Genomic DNA, 20,130 nt, shown 5'->3' with positions numbered 1-20,130 from the left:
GGAGGTGTCCCTGCCCATGGCAGGGGGTTGGAACTGGATGGTCTTTAAGGTCCCTTCCAACCCAAACTATTCCATGATTCTATAATTTGCTAAAGAAATAAATAACATTTCTTGCAATTAATAAATGCAATGCCCCGTTGGGGCTTAGCTCTTACTTGCTGTCAGTAAATCACCTGCAGAAGGATTTCATCCACTGAGGGGAATGAAGATTAAATATCTGCTTTGGCAAGTGTCATTTTCCACCAGAATATTTTCTTGAAGGCACTTTGTGTCTAATAATACATTTAAGACCTGTTCCTCCGAGTACAATAAATAAATACAAATAATTGCCGTAGAAAGGAGCCTGACAGCCAACCAGTGCCACTTTGGCCATAACTGATTGATGCTACTTATAATCAGTGACACTTTTAAGGCTCAGGCCTTCTGTTCTGGACATGGGCTGCACATCAGCTTAGCTGAACTCTGCTGTCCCTCAAGGAGAGTGTTTTTAAAGCCCTGTAACAAACTATTAATAATTGTATGCATTGCAGTATTCCCAAGAAGCTGTAACCACAGATGAGGACGCCGCTGTGCCAGGGGCTGTAGGAAATAAAAAGGAGATACTACAGTGGTTCACAGAGTTTGAAATCAAAGTCTGAATGATGGAGCTCCAGAATGTTCTCAACTCTTGTGTGATCATAAAGAATGTATGATTTTACACTTTATTGTTGGCTACCATTTCAGAGACAAGCTCCTGACAGGTATACGAAAAAAAGCATGGAAAACCTTATCTTTCTGGCACACTGTTTCTAATCCTAATTGAATCCTATTATCTTTTTTTCAGAGATATCATTGTTCCAGCATAGATGACAGTGTCAAAACAACCACAGCACCACAAACCTACGACTCCAACTAATAATTCTGTAGGAAGTTTCCAAACCAGATTGTTTCTCTTCTTAAAACACTGCATTTGGTCTCTGGCGAGTCCTTTCAACTCTGCATAAAGATCAAAAGTGCTGTCATAACTACACGAGACTGCTCCTCAGCATTATCAGATCCAGCCTGCTGGCAAAGGTGCTGCTAAACCACCTCAGGACTCGAGGCCAGAGAAGCTGGGTTTGTCCTGGGGCTGTACTGCTCTGTCTGCACGTTCCTGCTCCATTAAAAAGACATCACAGTTGCAATAATCCTTCCGCAAACACAAGGAGAGGAATGTCTGAAGCTAACAGCACCAAAATCATAGGGATATTGTTAATTCCTGAGTTACTATAAATGCAGTGACTGTTCACCTTTCCTGCAGTGATCATCCTCAGGTACCTGTCCTGATGAGTTTTACATTTTCATACTCTCAGTTACTGTACATTCAGCAGATTCTCTGCAGAGCACATGGAGGGCATCATGCCTCACACTTATTACCAACCCACAGAGAGTCAAGAGAAGTGAGAACAACAGGATCCTGCTGTCAGTTTATCATGAGTTTTCTGATCTAGGGGAAGGAGCCATCTCCTATTCGAATTTACTTGTCATAAATAACATCATTAGGTTTGTTCACTTTTGGCCTATTTTGCATTCAAGTCACTCTGAGCCCTTATCTCCTTCCCATCAGCAATCAAAACCAAAAACCCTCTCATGTTCCCTCATCTTCGGAGCAAGAGAGTATTTCACAGCCAACGTGCCCAAAGGCCATAACTGAAGAAACGTGACCTCATCCTCCTGAGAAGAGGAAGGTCACAAAACCCAGGAGAAAGCAAACACTCTTACCTGTCTGTAGTAAGCCAGCCCCACTGTCTTTGACTCCAAAGTGCTGCTGGATGTCGAGTAACACACCTGCAAAGAGAACGGAGAGAGGAAACTCAGTGCCTTCAGTCTTTGAACAGCAGTCTCTGAACTGCCCCATCCCTGGAGGGGTTCCAGGCCAGGTTGGATGGGGCTCGGAGCCCCTGATCCAGTGGGAGGTGTCCCTGCCGATAGCTGGGGGTGGAACTGGATGGGCTTTGAGGTCCCTTCTGACTGAAATCATTCCATGGTTCTAGACAGGCACACTCAATAATTTGGGGCTATTACAATAAAACCAGAGGGAGGTAGATGTAACACCATGCAACGAGTTTGGAATGAAATCCTTATGCATGAGAAACTACTCTTTCCTTTTATATAAATAAGATCAGGGTTTTCTTTTTGTTTATTTTCTGCAGACTCCCTTACTTCTGTCATTTTACAGAAATATAGGGAAAACTGATTCTGCGCCTTAAGTGCTGCAGAGGGTTCCACAAGACAGACAAATTGAATCCAAGACAAGTTGTAACAAATCTCTGTTGGGAGGAGATGTGACACATTGATAGGAGCCGTGATGGGAATTTTCACATTTAATTAATTCTGGGGGGTTCTAGGACAAAGTCATTTGTCCTATTCCATATTACTTGTACATCTCCATTTACTCAGAGGAACATTCAGTTGGCTTTAAACTACCAGTATCTGTCTGGTAACATTAGTTCTACCTTCTACAAGGATCCCTGATTCCATACTCTCTATCAGACTGTTTAGCCTCCAGCAGAGAAGGCTGGGGTGGGGAAGGGTGTGAATCTTATCAGCATGTGTCAATACCTGATAAGGGGAGGAGGTAAAGACAGAGCCAGGCTTTTCACACTGGTGCCAAATGAAAAGAGGCAAAGGGCACAGACTGAAATCCAGGAAATTCCATTTAAACGTAAGAAAAAACCATTTTACTGCGAGGGTGGTCAACCACTGGAACAGATTGTTCAGACAGGTTGTGGATTCACCATCCCTGGAGATCTTCAAAACCCAACAGGACATGGTCCTGAGCAACCTGCTGTAGCTGACCCTGCCCCCTTAGTAGGGGGCTTGGACTGGAGGATCTCCAGAGGTCGCTTCCAACCTCAATTATTCTGGGATTCTGTAATTTTCTGAAGGGTTAAGTGCCTGATTACATCCAGCCTGGCACAGTATTCCCTTGGCCTCTCTTTTCCTTTGGAGCATTGCTGTCTACTATAGTTCCAACAGGAACCTAGAAACCTGATTTAGCTTAACCAGCTCTGAACACCTTCAATTTGTGCTGCATTACAGAAGCTCCAAGAAGCTCCAAGCTGATGGGCTGAACAAGAGCACGGCATCCACCCACCATTCGCCGGTGGATCAGGAGGTGAATGGGGATCACTTTGACCACCCAGTGATGGAGCTGCTCAGATAAAGTCTTGTATGGAATCTGTAAAAGTAAGGAGAGTTTCGATCCTTCTGACTTGGCTTCTCCAGACTGAGCCTGGAGCAGGGAGTTACCGGATATTTCATTTCTCTATAGCACAACTGAGGGATGATACCAAAGGGTAAGAAAACATTTTATTTGGTATTTCCTCCCTTCTTCCCCATTTTTCCTGAGAATGTTGATGGCTTTATCTTCCATAAAATCAGGATTACAGTACCCAAAAGTTGTCCTGACCTGCTGAGCTTCATTTGATGTGGGCAGTCTGGGACCAACCAATAATGGAGCACAAATTGAAGCTGGTTAAACTAAGCCAGGTTTAAGCCTACAACTTTCTTCTGGTGGTGGAGAGGGCTGTGGGTTCCGAGAACAACAGTCAATGCAACAGGACAATACAGAAACACAATTACAAGACCCATGTGAGCTTGGAAGAAGGTCTCAGATGATTAAGAGAGATCTGCATGTCTAATTGGTATGAAGTCCCTACTCCAAATCTATTTGATATTCTCTTTGGACTACAGGTGTTTTGATATGGGATTTAGAGCAGTAAATTAGAGACAACAGCAAGCAGATGATGCAACGCATCCATGAATGGATAGGAGTTCCTCTCTGCTGTGGAGTTCTGCTCAGCACATTCACATGGGAACATACTCCTCCTCTCTTAAATTTGCTCAGCTCTGTTTCCACCTCAGCAATGACTCACCCCAAACTTTAATAAGATTTAGGGATACAATTAAGCAATGATAGACCAGGGGAGAATACAGTAAAATGACAGGGTTTTTGACTTTCCCTTCTGCTTCCAAATGATAGGAAGGCAGAGGAAGCTGGAGCCAGGCTCCAGACAATGATAATGTTGCTTGTGGAAATGTGCTCCCAGGTATCTCACACCACTCGGATTAAAGTTCATACCTACGTCCCAGGAGGACCTCAAAATAGCCATGAGCAGCTAACAGGCACCACTCTTCCCCAGACAGCCTCTCCACAGGGCCGAGGGCCGTCTGGGATGTCTTCATGATTAGTTGGCACATGTTAGTGCTATCACCTATTATTTCTTAGGAACATTCGGCATTTTCAGGACTGATCAAACATACAGAAAACACGGTGCCAACCTTCCGAAGTTATCTTATTAGCTGAACCAGACATCATTAATGCTGATGCAGAGGTTGGAACTCAATGAGATGGAATAGAGGCAGCACCTAGCCAGCAGCACCGATCAAGATGGGCACAGAGACAGGACTTACAGTGAAGCTCAGACAGAGGGATGACTCGTTCCTTCAGCCCTATCTAGGTTACTTCACCAGGCCTGTAGCGCTAGTGTCTAAGCACCTGACAAAGACACCAAGGCAGCTATCGGATTTTTGCGGGCACTGGGCAAGAAGAGGACTTTTAAGAGCAATTTGGAGGATAAAAAGTCTTTGGGTGTGGAGTGTTAGATAGGGAGGGAATGTCAAGTAAACAAGGAACGTGGCTGACCTCATCCACCTCCAGTGTCAGAAGCTTTCTAGGATCTAGTGCAGGATCCAGCAGACTCTTGCCTCCCATTCTTTAATGGCCATTTCACAAACAGTGAAGATAAAAGACCTAATTCTGCACTGTTAGGAATGCACGTTCACATTGAACAGCCCAAGTTATCTCTGATTTAGGGGAAATGCCTTGGGAAACGCAAATTTTCCTGGAAGTGCACAGTTCAGGCTTCAAACAGGGAGGTAGGTGGCACTGATCATGCATGAGGCAAGCTGCTTCCCTAGACAGGCTTTGTGTTACTGATAAAAGCTCAAACAAAACAAAAGCTGCAAGGCTGGAAAGCCATCTTATATGGGGTAAAAAGATACCCTGAACACAAGGTGATCTTAATATAGATAGTTTCGTAGTAAGCATCATTTACAGAAGTGATCCACAGCAGATCCAACATGCAGAGCGCACTGATTGTCCTTCATACTTAAAAGCAACGTGGTCTCTCCATCTAACCACTGCTACCTGTATATGGTAGGAAACAGCGTTCATAAGCTTAGCCACAAAGAAAACATAATTTCAAAGTAGAAAGACATTAGGGTTTGCCTGAGAGAGCTCCATTTTCCACTCACTAAAACAAAACATTATGATTTGATTTCAAACCGCTTCCAACGCAGGTACAAATAGAGAGTTTGCCGTGCACTGAGCACAAAGCTACAGGAACAAAGACAGGGGTTTTCAGCTCACTAAGTGTTCCATCAGAAATGCCAGTGCAAATTCTTTAAGCACTATATGTGTGCTGCAATGCCATTGGCCAACAGAGCTGCTTAAAAAGCGCAGGCATTTGTAAAGGTATCTTTTAATGGGGGAAATTATGGTGTTTAGAAGGAACCAGCACACAAATTTCTAGGCGATGCAAGCTGGGCACTGACAGAACCACATGTGCTCCAGCACTGCCTCTCCTGCCCCTCCGCAGCCCTGGCTTTGCACTGCTCTTCAAGGAAGCCTCAAAGGAGGTGGAGGAGAGCCAGACCCACACACTCTCTTGGCTCCCAAAGAGCCAAGGAAGAGATTGCATGGATAGCTCTTTTTCTTCCATTACCTGTCATTACTTCTTCCTTATCAAGGCATTTTTCTTCCCAAGCTTTCCTTCCTGGTTCTTCCAGGTGAAGGTAACTAAGCAGGGATAGCCAAGCCCTGGCCTCCTAGCCATCAAAGGCACAAGCCACCTTCCTACCACCAGGCTCTTCCTCAAGCCTGCAGCCTCATCCAACCTGCTTCAAATACTGCACCAAAGAGAATTAGGAGTGATGCACACACCTGTCTGTTCAGAGATATGCGAAAAGATTAGGTGGAGAGAAGTTGTTTTGAAGTCTCTATGACTACATCTTGACTGCAACCCCAAGGAATGACTGTAGCTCACACACAGACCCCTCAGCTTCAAACGAGCTCGCTTCAGCTCAGCCACCCACCAGCTATTAAACACTGGCTTCACAGTTTGGACCCTATTTAAGTTCTCGGCTGTAGAAAACCACTGCAGTAGCCCTGAGATATTTGCACCTCAAGACAAATTCCCACTGCCACCAGAACTAGCAAGTCTAGAACCAAATGAAGGGAGATTTAGACTGGATATAAGGAAGAAATCTCTGACAATGAGGCTGGTGAGGCTCTGGCGCACGTTGCCCAGGGAGGCAGTGGAGGCCCCATCCCAGGAAATATTCAAGGTCAGGTTGGATGGGGCTCTGAGCAACCTGAAGTGGTTAAAGATGTCCCTGTTCCTGCAGGGAGGTTGGACTGGATGACCTCTAAAGATCTCTTCCAACCCAAACCATTCTATGATTCTAAAGTGTATTACCACTTTCTTTGGACTGCCAGGAAAGCATTCCCTGTCTTCCATGCAAAAGGAAGCAGGTCTGCTCTTTAAGTATTGCTAAATGTGTGGTGAGGTCTTACTCGAAAACACGGACAGGAGCTTCCTTAGGACATTCACACTGACTTGCCTTCTGCAAAACGCATTTCCACTGTTGCATGCCATGACAAAACGCATTGGTGAAACAGCCTTTGGTTTTGAAATAATGCTGAAGGATTAAAAAGAAACAAACAAAACAAAGCCAGCAACTAGACAAATCAAAACAAGGGTTTCCTAAGCTCTACTCACACGGGCATGCTAGAAACTTGTGACCTAGAAAGTGTTGAAAGGAAACTGCCAACAGTCCCAGTGAGATGTTTATAACAGGGTTTCTCTGAGCAAAACAGTGAAATGCTGTGAAGAGAGAAATCCAACACAGCAGGTCAAACTGAAGATCTGAACAAGACAGGCTCTTGGTGCCCGGCACCATTCACAGGCCAGGAAACAGCTGCTCAAACATCTGCAACCAAACCCCCAGGACAGATGAATGCAGAGATCAGAGCCTTGGCAGGAGCCAACAGCCTCCCACTACCTGCACAAACAGAAAGGTGCCTGAGAAGCCTTTGAAATGGAGAGAATCACCAAATCATAGAATAGTTTGGGTTGGAAGAGACCTCAAAGCCCATCCAGTTCCACCTCCTGCCATGGGAAGGGACACCTCCCACTGGATCAGGGGCTCCAAGCCCCATCCAGCCTGGCCTGGAACCCCTCCAGGGATGGGGCAGTCACCACTGCTCTGGGCAACCTGGGCCAGGGCCTCCCTACCCGCACAGCAAAACATTTCTCCCTAAGATCTCATCTCAATCTCCCCTCTTGCAGCTTAAAATCGTTTCCCTCATCCTGTCCCTGCACTCTCTGATCCACAGCCCCTCCCCAGCTTTCCTGGAGCCCCTTTCAGCACTGGAAGCTGCTCTAAGGTCTCCCCACAGCCTTTTCTTCTCCAGGCTGAACAATCCCAACTCTCTCAGCCTGTCCTTGTACAGGAGGTGCTCCAGCCCTCGGATCATCTCTGTGGCCTTCTCTGGACTCGCTCCAACAGCTCCACGTCCTTCCTGTGCTGAGGACTCCAGAACTGGACGCAGGGCTCCAGGTAGGGTCTCACCAGAGTGGAGCAGAGGGGCAGAATCCCCTCCCTCCCTTCTGGTCCAACTAGAACAAACCCATGAGGGCATACACCCGTAGCTCTGACCCACACAAGGGCCTGCTGCTCACCTCGAGCCCATTTTCAGTGGTGTGTCGTTAGGAACAGTGTGGTACACTCTGCCGAGCACTGCGCTGCTTGGGAAGCGAAAGACAAATTTCTCTCTGCGCTGTAGTGTCATTCCTATTACGAATCCAACCCCCCCTCAGAGACCTGCACCGCCTGTCACACCCACTTTTGCCATTGAATGTTTTTATCATTATTACAGTATCAGTGAGGAAGTATCTAAGCTATTCGTGCATTCCCAAAGGCATCTGGCTTACCTGCACGGAATATAACAAGTAATTAAGCATTAGGAAAAAAACTAAGGAATGCAATTAACCAAAGGCTTGGAGAAGAAAATATATTAAAAAACAACTTTGCTTTCTCTCTCTGGCAGGCGGTAATAAATAATGGTTCTTCCAACATAGCTCAAACTCCACTGTAACGCTGCATGCAAAGTCTTAGCACCAAATTGCCTGCAAGAGTGGGAGGAGGTAAATAAAGTTCATCAGGTGTAGAATCGATTAGCACAAGGCATCATTAACAGCGGGTCAGGCCGTCTGGGGAAGGCAGCACAGGACAGTTTGTCCTGCTCGGATTAAAAACAAAAAAAAATCAAAACAAAACAAATAGGAATTTGAATGCAACCCCGGCTGCCAAACGCTGGGTGCCTCACTGGCAAAACCACACCCTAATCAAATCCCTCATCTCCCTAATTACAGTGAAGGCCTGTTCCCAGGACTATGGTTGGGAAGGAAGCCCTGGTCGAACGTGGAACATGGGATACTTGGCCAGCATGAGCCCAAGAGCTTAAATAAATTCCATAACTTGGAAGATTTTCCATTTATGATCCAACGCAACAGCGGCTCTCATCAGTAAAACTGCACAATGACATGGGTCAAGTCTGAGATGCAGCTCATGACATCACTTTGCTCTCCCTCCCATCCCTGCAACGAGATTCTTAATTTCTCCCTGCCTCAGCTCCCGGTGAGACTCCTGCCTTAGCCAGGCTCAATCAGCCTTGCAATTCCCACAAGCCAAGGGAAGACTTCAATTACAGATGGGTGACGCGATTTGGCTGGAAGGACAGGCTCAAACGAATTGGCACCTGGACCTGAACTTGGAAACCAACTTCATCGAGACTTGGAAAGAAGCCTTTATGTGGAATGGTAAAAATAAGAAGCTGCTACAACTCTAAACAGCCAACAGAAACCTAAGTAGTAACTAAGGTTTATGAAATGAAAGGAAACACTCTCAGATCAAGCCGGCCAGAGCTCTCTTCCATCCCCAACAACTCTACCTCAGGACTCAATTCAGACCCTCTTCCAGTTTCTAACTCCCACAGACCAAGGCACGCTTTGCATTGCAACACCTCTGCTCTAACCCAGAACAGAACGCTGCCTGTACTGAGGGAAGAAGCTGCTCTTGTGACATTTTAGATCTAATCAGCAGCCTTATTGGATTTACAGATCAAAGAGCAGAGTCTCCAAAACTAAGAACAATATTATTTTACTTTGTCAAATCTTGGAGGCTTCAGAGGCTCCCCCATAAAGCTCTCCATGTGCATGTTATGGCAGGAAAAAAGCAAGCCTGCCACCAAAAGCTCTAGCTAACTTCTGGCTTTCTAATCCTTACAGAAGACTCGCAAGTCCAGCTAATTCATGTAATGAAACATATCTCAGACTTTGTATACAGACTAATTAAAATAAACAAAACCAGTATAGATAATGATAGAGCAAATCAAGTGCATATGAATTCAGACAGTGACTCACTACTCCCTTGTTTTCCCTATTGGAAAACTTGGCGGATCACCATACCAGAGTGACAATGAGTCAGGAAACTGGCATGAGCCACAAATTGCAAGGAAATTAAAATAAACATCTACAAAATCTCTCTGGGGGGACATTTTGGAGATTTCTGCTGGCTTTGTACGGATGTGGCTATGGACTTCACAGCTCTACTCGCATGGTTTTCTGGCTAGACAAAATCAACCAAGGGAAGAGTCTTTTACATGTTCTTCTAGAGGCAAAATATAATCATAGAATCCTAGGATGGTTTGGTTCAGAAGAGACCTTAAAGCCCATCCAGTTCCACCCCCTGCCATGGGCAGAGACACCTCCCGCTGGATCAGGGGCTCCAAGCCCCATCCAACCTGGCCTGGAACCCCTCCAGGGATGGGGCAGCCACCACTGCTCTGGGCAACCTGGGCCAGGACTGCCCACCCTCACAGCAAAACACTTCTCCCTAAGATCTCATCTCAATCTCCCCTCTTGCAGCTGGAAACTGTTCTCTCTCATTCTGTTCCTGCGCTCCCTGATCACGAGCCGCTCCCCAGCTTTCCCGTAGGTCATCTTTAAGTAATGGAAAAATAATGACTACGCTCTTGTTTGCAGAATCAATCTGATGCCTTTCATTTTACATCTTCTTGCTTATGGCTTAAACAAATACATTTGAAGCACACTGCCGCATCCTACTTGAACGCTCAATATCACTTTATCCGGTAAATAGGCAGATATTATTCTCTTGGAACCAGCCAAAGCACATGCAAATATTTTAACAGTACTAAAATGAGAACTAATGGCCTGCATGACATGAGGGTAGCGGTCCTCATCCTAATTCTGCACAACCATAACCTCTGGCTGGTCACTTGGCTGCCTGCCTCATTCATGCAGACCATGAGAACTTGTCTGATCAGATTTGAGATGTTCGGGCAGGTTGGGAACACCAAGTCCCCCAGTGAGGTGCACCTTCCATGCAACAAGCAGTCCCGTCCCTCTCATCAAGAGATGACATTTCACTAGGATAAAATTTGATTCAAAACGTTAAAATCTATTTGAAGATAAATAAGAACGGCAGATTTCAAGGCGGTGAAGGCTAACAGAAGGAAGTCTCCGTGTTCTCTAATATCACAGAATCACGAGAGAGGATTTTTTTTACCCCCTCCTTCCGCTTTCACAGCCACACACACACACTTTTGTGACACAAATGACTGAGATGCGAGTGAACAGCCAGGGTAATTAGTGACTGCTGATTTACAGCAGATGACAGCTAATTTCTCCAGTTAGGAAGATTTCTATCAAATTTGTAGAAATATGCCCTCAGATTGGATATACTTCCAAGCAACTGCATCTCATTTCTCATTTGCATTTTGCTTCTGCTTAGCCATGCCTTGAAGCAATTTGGGAACATCACAAGCTGTCCAGAGCACACTCGTATACTCGTATGTACTTGTAAGGAGCTTTCCAGTCTTTTTGACTACAGAGGATGTTTTATAAAGTGCAAGAGGGATGCCAGAATCATAGAATGGTTTGGATTGGAAGAGACCATGAAGGTCATTCAGTCCAACACCCCTGCAGTGAGCAGGGACACCTTCAACCAGATCAGGTTCCTCAGAGTGCCATCCAACCTGACCTTGAATGTTTCCAGATGGGGCATCTACCACCTCTCAGGGCAACGTGGGCCAGGGTTTCATCTCCCTCAGTGAAAAAAAAAAGTCATTCTAATTCTAATCTAAACTTTTAGTTTAAAACCACTGTCCCATTGCTAGAGAAGCAGAGGTACCTTGCACAGAGTGGCCTGCAGAACAGCAAGCAGGTGGTAGAGCAGCCTGGCATCGAATCTCAGGCACATTCCAGACAGGTTTCTGCCTCACAGAACTGCCAGTGTCTCAGTCAACGCATGACACGTCTATCGTGACAGTCCTGGGCTCATAAAGAGTTCTTGGTAATCAGCTTCATGCAACATCAGGATATAGGAGAACATCTCCAGTGCTCCTGGCTAAGCTGCATCCTGGTTTAAAGAGTGTCTTTGCTATGTTAGTTAACATCCACTGCACAAAACTCCCTCTGCAACCTGGATCTAGACAGAGTCACCAGGCTTTAAGTGTAAAAGTATAAAAAGCTGGAATTGCCTATAGCACATTCTCCACAGACGGACACTTGGATAAAACTCTGATGCCATCTTAGGGCCCACTTCTAAGACGACAGGAAATCTCTTTAAAAAAAACAAAGCCCTACTATTACAAGTAACTCCCTAAACCTCCTCAGTTTAGCTTCCAGGTGAAAAAGCTGTTGGCTGCAGATAAAAATACCTCTCCCAACTTTAGTAATCCCAGAATGGCTCTTGCTGTTAAATATACGCTTCACACATCTCTGAGACTCTGCTGCTGAACACAGCAAATAGGTTTAGGAGTCTGTCATCCCATGTAAAGAAAGGAGGATAAAGCTACTCAAGTTCACCCTTGCACACCGCTCCCTTTCATCCACCTGGTTTCCCTGTTCTCTTTGGTTCTCCTCACCCATCTCCTAATCTATGATCCATGAACCAGCTTCCCATTCCCAATGCATATTCCCTTCCTCCTTCTCTCGCCCCACTCCTGCATTCACTTGAGGAACACTCCCATCACGCGTGTGTTGATTTACACCAGAGTCCTACTACGTGGGGCACTAATATATAACATAGGATGTACAACAGTGGAGGGCTACAAGGATGATCCGAGGGCTGGAGCACCTCCTGTACGAGGACAGGCTGAGAGAGTCGGGGTTGTTCAGCCTGGAGAAGAGAAGGCTCTGATGAGACCTTATAGCGACCTTCCAGTACCTGAAGGGGCTACAAGAAAGCTGGAGAGGGACTGTTTACAAAGGATTGTGGTGATAGGACGAGGGGAACGGGTATAAACTGGAGAGGGACAGATTTAGATGAGACATGAGGAGAAATTTCTTTACTATGAGCGTGGTGAAGCCCTGGAACAGGTTGCCCAGGGAAGTGGTGGCTGCCCCATCCCTGGAGGTGTTCCAGGCCAGGTTGGATGGGGCTTGGAGCCCCTGATCCAGTGGGAGGTGTCCCTGCCCATGGCAGGGGATGGAACTGGATGATCTTTAAGGTCCCTTCCAACCCAAACTATTCTATCATTCTATGTAAATAAATCAGGATGTCCAGTGTAGAGAAGTTTTTTTCATATCCTCACATGACCCATGGGGGACATTTTTCCAACAGGTAAGGCTTGAGGATGTTTTACTACACACAGCCAACACAGGCTCCTGGAACCCTCTTGGTTTTCTTCCATAGCTATTTAAAGCAATCATTGCAGTCCTCTACTCATGGGCAATTTTTAATCTGTGTATGAATGAAAATGCCTTTCTGCCATCGCCATCATTATCCTTTACGTTCTATAATAGCTCCATGGCTGATATAGCAGTAAAATCTGTGTACAAAAACTTATACTTGCATGAGGGCGTATATATAGACGAGAACAGAGTGCACTGAAATAAGCACAACACCTCGGGCTTCTCTATAATTGGAAGTGGTCCTTGGTGTGTCCTCATGACTGCAGTGATACCAGGAAATCCTCACTGCGTGAACAGGGCTTGCTCTGTTCTATTTATAGTGTTTAATTCAGTGTGAGTTGTGGCAATTTCTGAAGCTATAACATCTTCCACAGCACTAGTTTTGATTTTGCCTCGTTGTGTTGCCACAGGACATCCATGAGCTTGAGCGAAGGTACCAGGAAAGGAACGCACCCTCCTAAATGACACAGTCACATTCACAAAACCTAATTCAACCCAAGCTTACGGGACAGGACTGCTCCCAATCCTGACACCGCATCACTATTTAACCTTGGCTAAGTTATTTGATCACGCAGAATTTCAGAGCCTGCATTAGCCTAATGAGGTTAATAGTAATAATCATTAGTGTCACAGATACAGTAGGGCTTGGTTATTATGTTCTTGTGAAATGCTTAGAAGAGCCCCAGATGAAAGAGAAATTAGGAGAAGGAAGATTAATTAAAAGACATGCGCATCTCAAATAAAAGACAGGCAGGAACATTGTTGTTGCTGTTATTAGGACAAAGAGCCTCTGTGATTTAGGGCAGCTTTTATTTCTGCGTTGGTAAAGCAGACCTATTTTAACCACTTTCCACATTCAAGCTGTATTCGTAGATTGTGGGTAGGTGATAAACGCAGCTGAGCCTCTGATATTGCAAACATAAAGGGCTTTGATCAAAGGTCTGGTTTCCGAGTTATTGGCGTCTGTGACAGGACAGAGCGGCAGGTTTGCCTTTGCTTTGACCGTTCAAGGCAAAAAAGGCTATCTAAAATGTACTATATGCGTATAATGGAGCAGCACAGCCCAGAAAGAGACTCCAGCTCCCTCCTTTTTCCCCAACCCCAGCCAGAACTGCTGTCAGTGGGAGCAGGCTCCCTCCTCTGCCGCAGACCATCCCCAGTTCGTCCTACAGCGTGCTGGGAGTATGAGATGCCATACTTCAATTCAACATCATCCAGTGACATATACAGTCCTAAATCTAACTTTGAATTTCAATGTGACACCAAATTCCATGAACTAGCCCTCAGGGCAGCCACTGAATCACAGACTTATGGAATGGTTTGGGTTGGAAGGGGCCTCAAAGCCCATCCAAGTTCACCCCCTGCCATGGGCAGGGACACCTCCCACTGGATCAGGGGCTCCAAGCCCCATCCAACCTGGCCTGGAACCCCTCCAGGGATGGGGCAGCCACCACTGCTCTGGGCAACCTGGGCCAGTGCATCATTACTGAATTCATTCAGTAATGGATTTCTTAAGAAATTGGTGAGCACTGGAACCTGGGGGAAAAAAAATTAATAATTGTGCAGTCATTCCAGGACACAGAAAAACCTTTCCTTCACTTTGCACAGAAAGCTTTCTGGTTTTAAAAAAGAGAGTAGTATTGAACCCTTCACTTCTCAAGAGTCAGATGCTTTTAAACTTCTGTCAGCAAGTCACCTACACTTTCATTTATAATAATTAAGAAAAAATGGACATAGCCGCCCCTTGTTCCAGGAGACACTGCAGTACAGCTAAAGATGAAGTTTGGGGTTCCCCCCTTAACCATAAGCAGTAAAAGGCTCTCATTCATTAACCTTCTGCTCATGAAATGGGCATTAACCTCCTAATGGCAGGTGCAGCCCCAAGCATCACGAGATCCAGAGCTAACCACAGCACACAGCTCGTGGAAGCCCACATCTTTGTCAAAGAGCAGCTTGGCAAGGTCCCCCAAGCCAGTTCACAGCAAGTTTATAGCAAAACGCTGTTTCCTAAAAGCATAACTACCAGTCCCTGTTTTCCTATGGCTTCATGTCTCAAGACAGCTGATGTTCAGAATCTTTTGCCTTTGTGGTTTCTTTCACAACTAATAAACATTAGGCTCGTGTTACAGGGACTCCCTCATTTCCCTGGCTCCAAGTTTTTATGAAACCTCTAGCCACACTAGAAGCCTTCCTTCTTCACCTGCGGCCAAATCTGCCAACGCATTAAACCAGTAAGGGGTGAGGGGAATAAAGAACAAGCTAGAGAGAGGCTGACTTACAAAATACCCTCTGTTTGAAACAAACTGCTTCCATTGCAAGTCATGTCTTCATTTACCAGAGTTGCTGAAGTACTTTCTTATGGTCACAGTGGCCACATTTCATTCCAGAGTGACTTTCCTGTTTCAGAAGAGCCGTACGCGTCATAGCTCTGACGCCAGCCACAGTGGCTTTTCCTCTCAATACAGAAGCAAATCGGCAGTCTCACTGCACTGTATCTATGAACTTGGAAACACATGCATTATCCTGTGCCGGTTACAACTCTCTCGTAGAAAAGAATCACAGAATCACTAAGGTTGGAAAAGACCTCCAAGCTCATCCAATCCAACCGTCAGCCCAACACCACCATGCCTGCTAAACCATGTCACAAAAAGCCACAAGTTTTTTGAACACCACCAGGGATGGAGACTTCACCACTCTTTGGGTAAAGAGATTTTCCCTTATAGCCAATCTAAACCTCCCCTGGCACAACTCAAGTCCATTTCCTTCTGTTAACTGTCATTAATGTCTGTTAACCATTATCTTCTGTTAACAGATGTTGTCCGTCTTTTACTAAGATAAAACACCACACGACTTTGAATAAAAACAGACCTAACCAATATTTCTTGCAATGATGTTTAATAACCTGAAGTTTCGTAGCTGGCCAATAAAACACAGCTTTTAGGATAGACAGTCCCCAACTCTCGTTCCTTATCTCAGGATGTGTTTGTGTGTGAAGTGGAGAACTGTTAAATCTTCAGAGATAATCAAGATTGGGCACAGGTGCTGCACATAAAGGACTATCACTGAAATAAAGCAAACTATTTATCTTCCCCTCCCTACTCACACCCTACTTTTGCATAGAGATATCTAAACAGCTGAAGGGATGGGGTCAGGAAGAAAGTGCTTTGCCACCAAACTTCTACAGAACCTAAAAGGCAAAGCTTACTTTGATGAAACAGCCTGTTAGGGTCCTGTGGACACGCTTTCTCACCAAACAGAGAGAGAAGGATCTATTTTAACACTAAAAAGCAACCCAGTCCTCAGTCTGAACAACAGCCCACACTTTTTGGTTCCACACTTCAGTCATTGGTATTAAAGGTACTTCTTTTAGGACACATGTCAATCTTTTTGATCATTTATTCTTGATTTAGATGCTGAGCAGAAAAGAAAGCATCTCCCACCCATTGGAACACTCTGTAATATAGACTGGATGAAATAAAGAAAAAAAGCAGGGCTAGCCTGAGGCAAAGGGGAAAAAAACCCTCAATGCTGCCCGATTACTGAAAGTCATCCACAAAAGCGTTGTGAAGGGCCCGTGCAGTCAGTAAATTTGAAGTAAAAGAGGATTCAGGAGGTACTGCACACTCTGAGTACCAACAACAGTGCGATCAGATAAAGCGATTCTCAGATAAAAGAAACTCCTTGTCGAGCACTTTGCCGGTGGGGGGTACACACGGTGCAGGTGGAGAGCCAACTTAAGGGATTACAAACGCCTGCCACAGCCAAACGCCTTTATTCCTTCTCCTTGCGATGTTGGCTGGAATCATTCTTGACTCCAAGCGCCCACATGATGTTCAAGATATCTGCTGGGCTGTGGAGCACCTGCAGGGTCATCGGGCAGTGGCAGAGGCTGCCCAGGGAGGAGGTGGAGTCCCCATCCCTGGAGGTGTTTAAAAGATGGGCAGACAAGGTGCTCAGGGACAGGGTTTAGTGACAGATAGGAATGGTTGGACTCGATGATCCAAGAGGTCTTTTCTAACCTGGTGAATCCCTCCGTGCTGAACCAAGAGAAGCTTGGGCTGGGGAGAAGTGCAGAACACACCATAATACGGACGTAGCTCCCCGCTGAACATGTTTTAGCATATACAGGTGGCAGGGAAGTCCAGAAGGACCTGACAAGATCAATATGTGAACTACCACAGTACAAAGAACTTCATTTTCAAGACCCAAGCTAGTGAGGGCGCTTTCAAGTCAGCCCAACCGCCAGCCGCGAATGCCACCCAAACTCCATATCGCTCTGGGCAGGCCCAAACAGGCAGGCCAGGTGTTCCTGGGAGGAACACGCTTTGTCAAGGGAGCTACAGCATTCCTCACCAACCTCCACCCTGGAACAGGGTCCCAGAAGTCATTTGCTCTGTAAGCTCTTCCCCACAAGGTATGGGGGCAATGGAAACGAAAACAAGAGCAAATTAATCTTTTTATTAATTTAGAAGGATGCAATTCATGACTCATAGTAAGCTTCTATAAATAAACGGCATTGTTTAAATCTTATTTGTAATTACACTTCAAGCCAGGGACTTTCAAAGCTGCACTGAGAATACGGCATCCAACTGTCTAATTTATTGTTATTTTAAGCAGGTACTGAGCGCTCAAATTCCCTTGGCAGATTATATCTCAGCTTAAGTGTTTTGCTAGAGGTAATTTTCACGTGTTCATGACAGCAGCAATGAGAGGAAGGAAATCAAACAAAAGCGAATTCCATCTGTGTTGTCCAATTTCTTCCTCTCTCTGTGGTGAGCTGAAAGAGAGCTGTGCACAACTGCGAAGCTGCACACTCGCCACGCTCTGCCTGGCTCGGCACCGAAGGGAAAGTGGAACTGAGGAAGGACCAAATGCGAGTGGTTTGGGAAAGGAAACAAACCAGTAGGCTTTCCTTACCAGCCACGCACTCCCCAGAAATAAGAAAACCTTCTCTTTGCGCTCCTCCAGTGCACTGCACCGGCCACCTGCTCATTACAACCATAGTAATTATGTTAGAGCAGCCTTCCAGAACTTAGAGAGGCTCCAGGAAAGCTGGGGAGGGGCTCTTGGTCAGGGAGTGCAGAGACAGGATGAGGGGAACGGTTTCCAGCTGCGAGAGGGGAGATTGAGATGAGATCTTAGGGAGAAATGTTGTGCTGTGAGGGTGGGGAGGCCCTGGCCCAGGTTGCCCAGAGCAGTGGTGGCTGCCCCATCCCTGGAGGGGTTCCAGGCCAGGTTGGATGGGGCTTGGAGCCCCTGATCCAGTGGGAGGTGTCCCTGCCCATGGCAGGGGGTGGAACTGGATGGGCTTTGAGGGGCCTTCCAACTCAAACCATTCCATGAGTCTATTATTCTAATTAATAAGGAACAAAATTCCAAAGTAGATCACCTTGAAAGTCTTGTTCATACTTCTTCATCTGCTTCCTCCAGCCCCCAACCACAGACTTGAGTATCATAAGGATAAAAAATGTCTAGAAGAACAGAAGCCACTGAGGGAAAAGTAATTTGTGCTAATATTTATACATATCTGGAATGCCAATCTGCCTAGGAAATTAGTTTTACTAACACCTCACTTGAAATACACCAGGTATGCTTAGAAGGCACCTGGTGATCCTCAAGGAATTGGATGGAATCTTAAGGAACTGTCACAGAGCTGGTTGTTCTTGAAAAGCTGGACAGAACAAATGCTTGGAGAAGTGCCTATCACGTATTACTGCTTTTTAATACCTATTGCAGCGTTGCATGAATTGAAGACAGGTAGCAAACACACAGAAAATTAGCATCCTCCTAATGTGTATCAGTGCTAAGAGCCAGAAGGATCACAATCACACACTTATTCACTACAGAAGTTGAGTTGGGAAGGAGTTACCATCGTCTTCTTCTCAAGGCACTGTTTGAACCGAGAGAGATGGGAGTATAAAGAAACCCTAAAATGCTGGATTTACCAGGACTCAAGATTTAGAAAAAAAATTATCCCCTAAATTGGTTTACCTTTTTGGGGGAGCTGCTAGAACATCTGGACTGCTCCACTCTCAACTAAGAAACTTGCCTTTCAGGTCAACCCAAATTCCCATACAAGAAATGTGATTTTGGTTTCATCTGGTGCTCAGCTCGGTCCCACTTTGTGATGGAACTGACTGAGAAGTCACAACTGCTCCACGCACCCTAAAACCAAACCCAAACACAATGGATTTCCCTTCTCTGTTCAGAATCACAATCAGCAGTTTGATTTTTATACACCCAGTATTTAAAACTACACGCATGCCCCTACCCAATCTTGAACTGGCTTCCAATTTCTTTCTTTCCTGAGCTTTATTCCTATCACGTGTCGGGGAAGAAAATGCAACTTGATAGCTGAAATGGCAGAGGAATCTCTTGCAATTACTTGTAAATGACCTTGAATTTCAGAGAACACCGTTAATTCATCTCCTTGTAGGTGGGGTTCCAACCTGCTCTTCTCTACTGTCTGATGCTCTCAGGGCCCCGAGGAGGGCTGCAGGGACAAGAGATGATGTTAGATGGGAAGAGATGCAGGTGTTAGAAATGACAAAGACATTTGTCAAAGGAAGATACACTCCACCCTACTCCTACCTCCTTCTTTGTGTAATTTCCTAGTTTTATATTCTTATTAATGCCACTTTCGGGGGGGGGAGTCAAAAGAAATCTTCACCTCAGGCACAGCACCCTAGGATACTGCAGAAAGAAAAGACTGCATAAAACATCTATAGACATAAGGATCCTGCTGTGTGCTGGAGGCATAACGCATCTCCATTCAGCTAAATTGTGCAATAGGGAAGTGGAGAAAAACTGCCGAAATTGCTTTGAAAACAAAAACAAAAAAGTGTTTTCCTAGAGCCATCATCAGGTTTGCTTGTCAGATCGGATGCCTTTTTTCTTTTTTTTTGTGCTCCATTCAAATTCAAAGAAAATGCTTGAAGAAAATTGCTAGTTCTGATATTTACACCCTTCCCGTACACAGCTGGAGTGAGATTTCTGCCGTGGTGGAGCAGCAGCATCGACAAAATAGCCTAAGCCTAACTGCAAGAGCTGTTTAAATACATATGTGAAGGATTTCTTGATTCCCTATTCTCTAATAAACTTTATGCTTAAATAATTTTTATGTACTTATTTTTACAGCAAGTTTTAGGGAAATGGGCCATTTTAGGGTAAAGATTGTGATCCTGGAAGTAGTGCTGAAAAAAAGGAGGTTAATCATAGAATCACAGAATGGTTTGAGTTGCAAGGGACCTCAAAGCCCATCCAGTTCCACCCCCTGCCATGGGCAGGGACACCTCCCACTGGATCAGGGGCTCCAAGCCCCATCCAA

At 45.4% G+C, this 20,130-nt stretch overlaps 1 protein-coding gene across 6 annotated transcripts in view; it reads right to left on the bottom strand.

Moving 5' to 3' along the window:
- The window catches only part of LOC104060218 (SPNS lysolipid transporter 2, sphingosine-1-phosphate), a 144,840-nt gene that overhangs the window by 103,934 nt on the left and 20,776 nt on the right, over positions 1 to 20,130 (bottom strand). For all 6 annotated transcript variants that reach the window (XR_008453132.1, XR_008453133.1, XM_054085093.1 and 3 more), the window contains exon 2: positions 1,741 to 1,806. Coding sequence is in view for 4 of the 6 variants with exons in the window: in XM_054085093.1 (XP_053941068.1) it covers positions 1,741 to 1,806 (66 nt within the window). In the remaining 2 variants the exon portion in view is untranslated. The remainder of the gene's footprint in view (positions 1 to 1,740; positions 1,807 to 20,130) is intronic.

This window comes from Cuculus canorus, chromosome 20 (assembly GCF_017976375.1).
Source record: "Cuculus canorus isolate bCucCan1 chromosome 20, bCucCan1.pri, whole genome shotgun sequence".
Classification (NCBI taxonomy): domain Eukaryota; kingdom Metazoa; phylum Chordata; class Aves; order Cuculiformes; family Cuculidae; genus Cuculus; species Cuculus canorus.
Note: the sequence above shows the minus strand (reverse complement) of the source record. Positions and strands in the feature narration are given on the sequence as shown.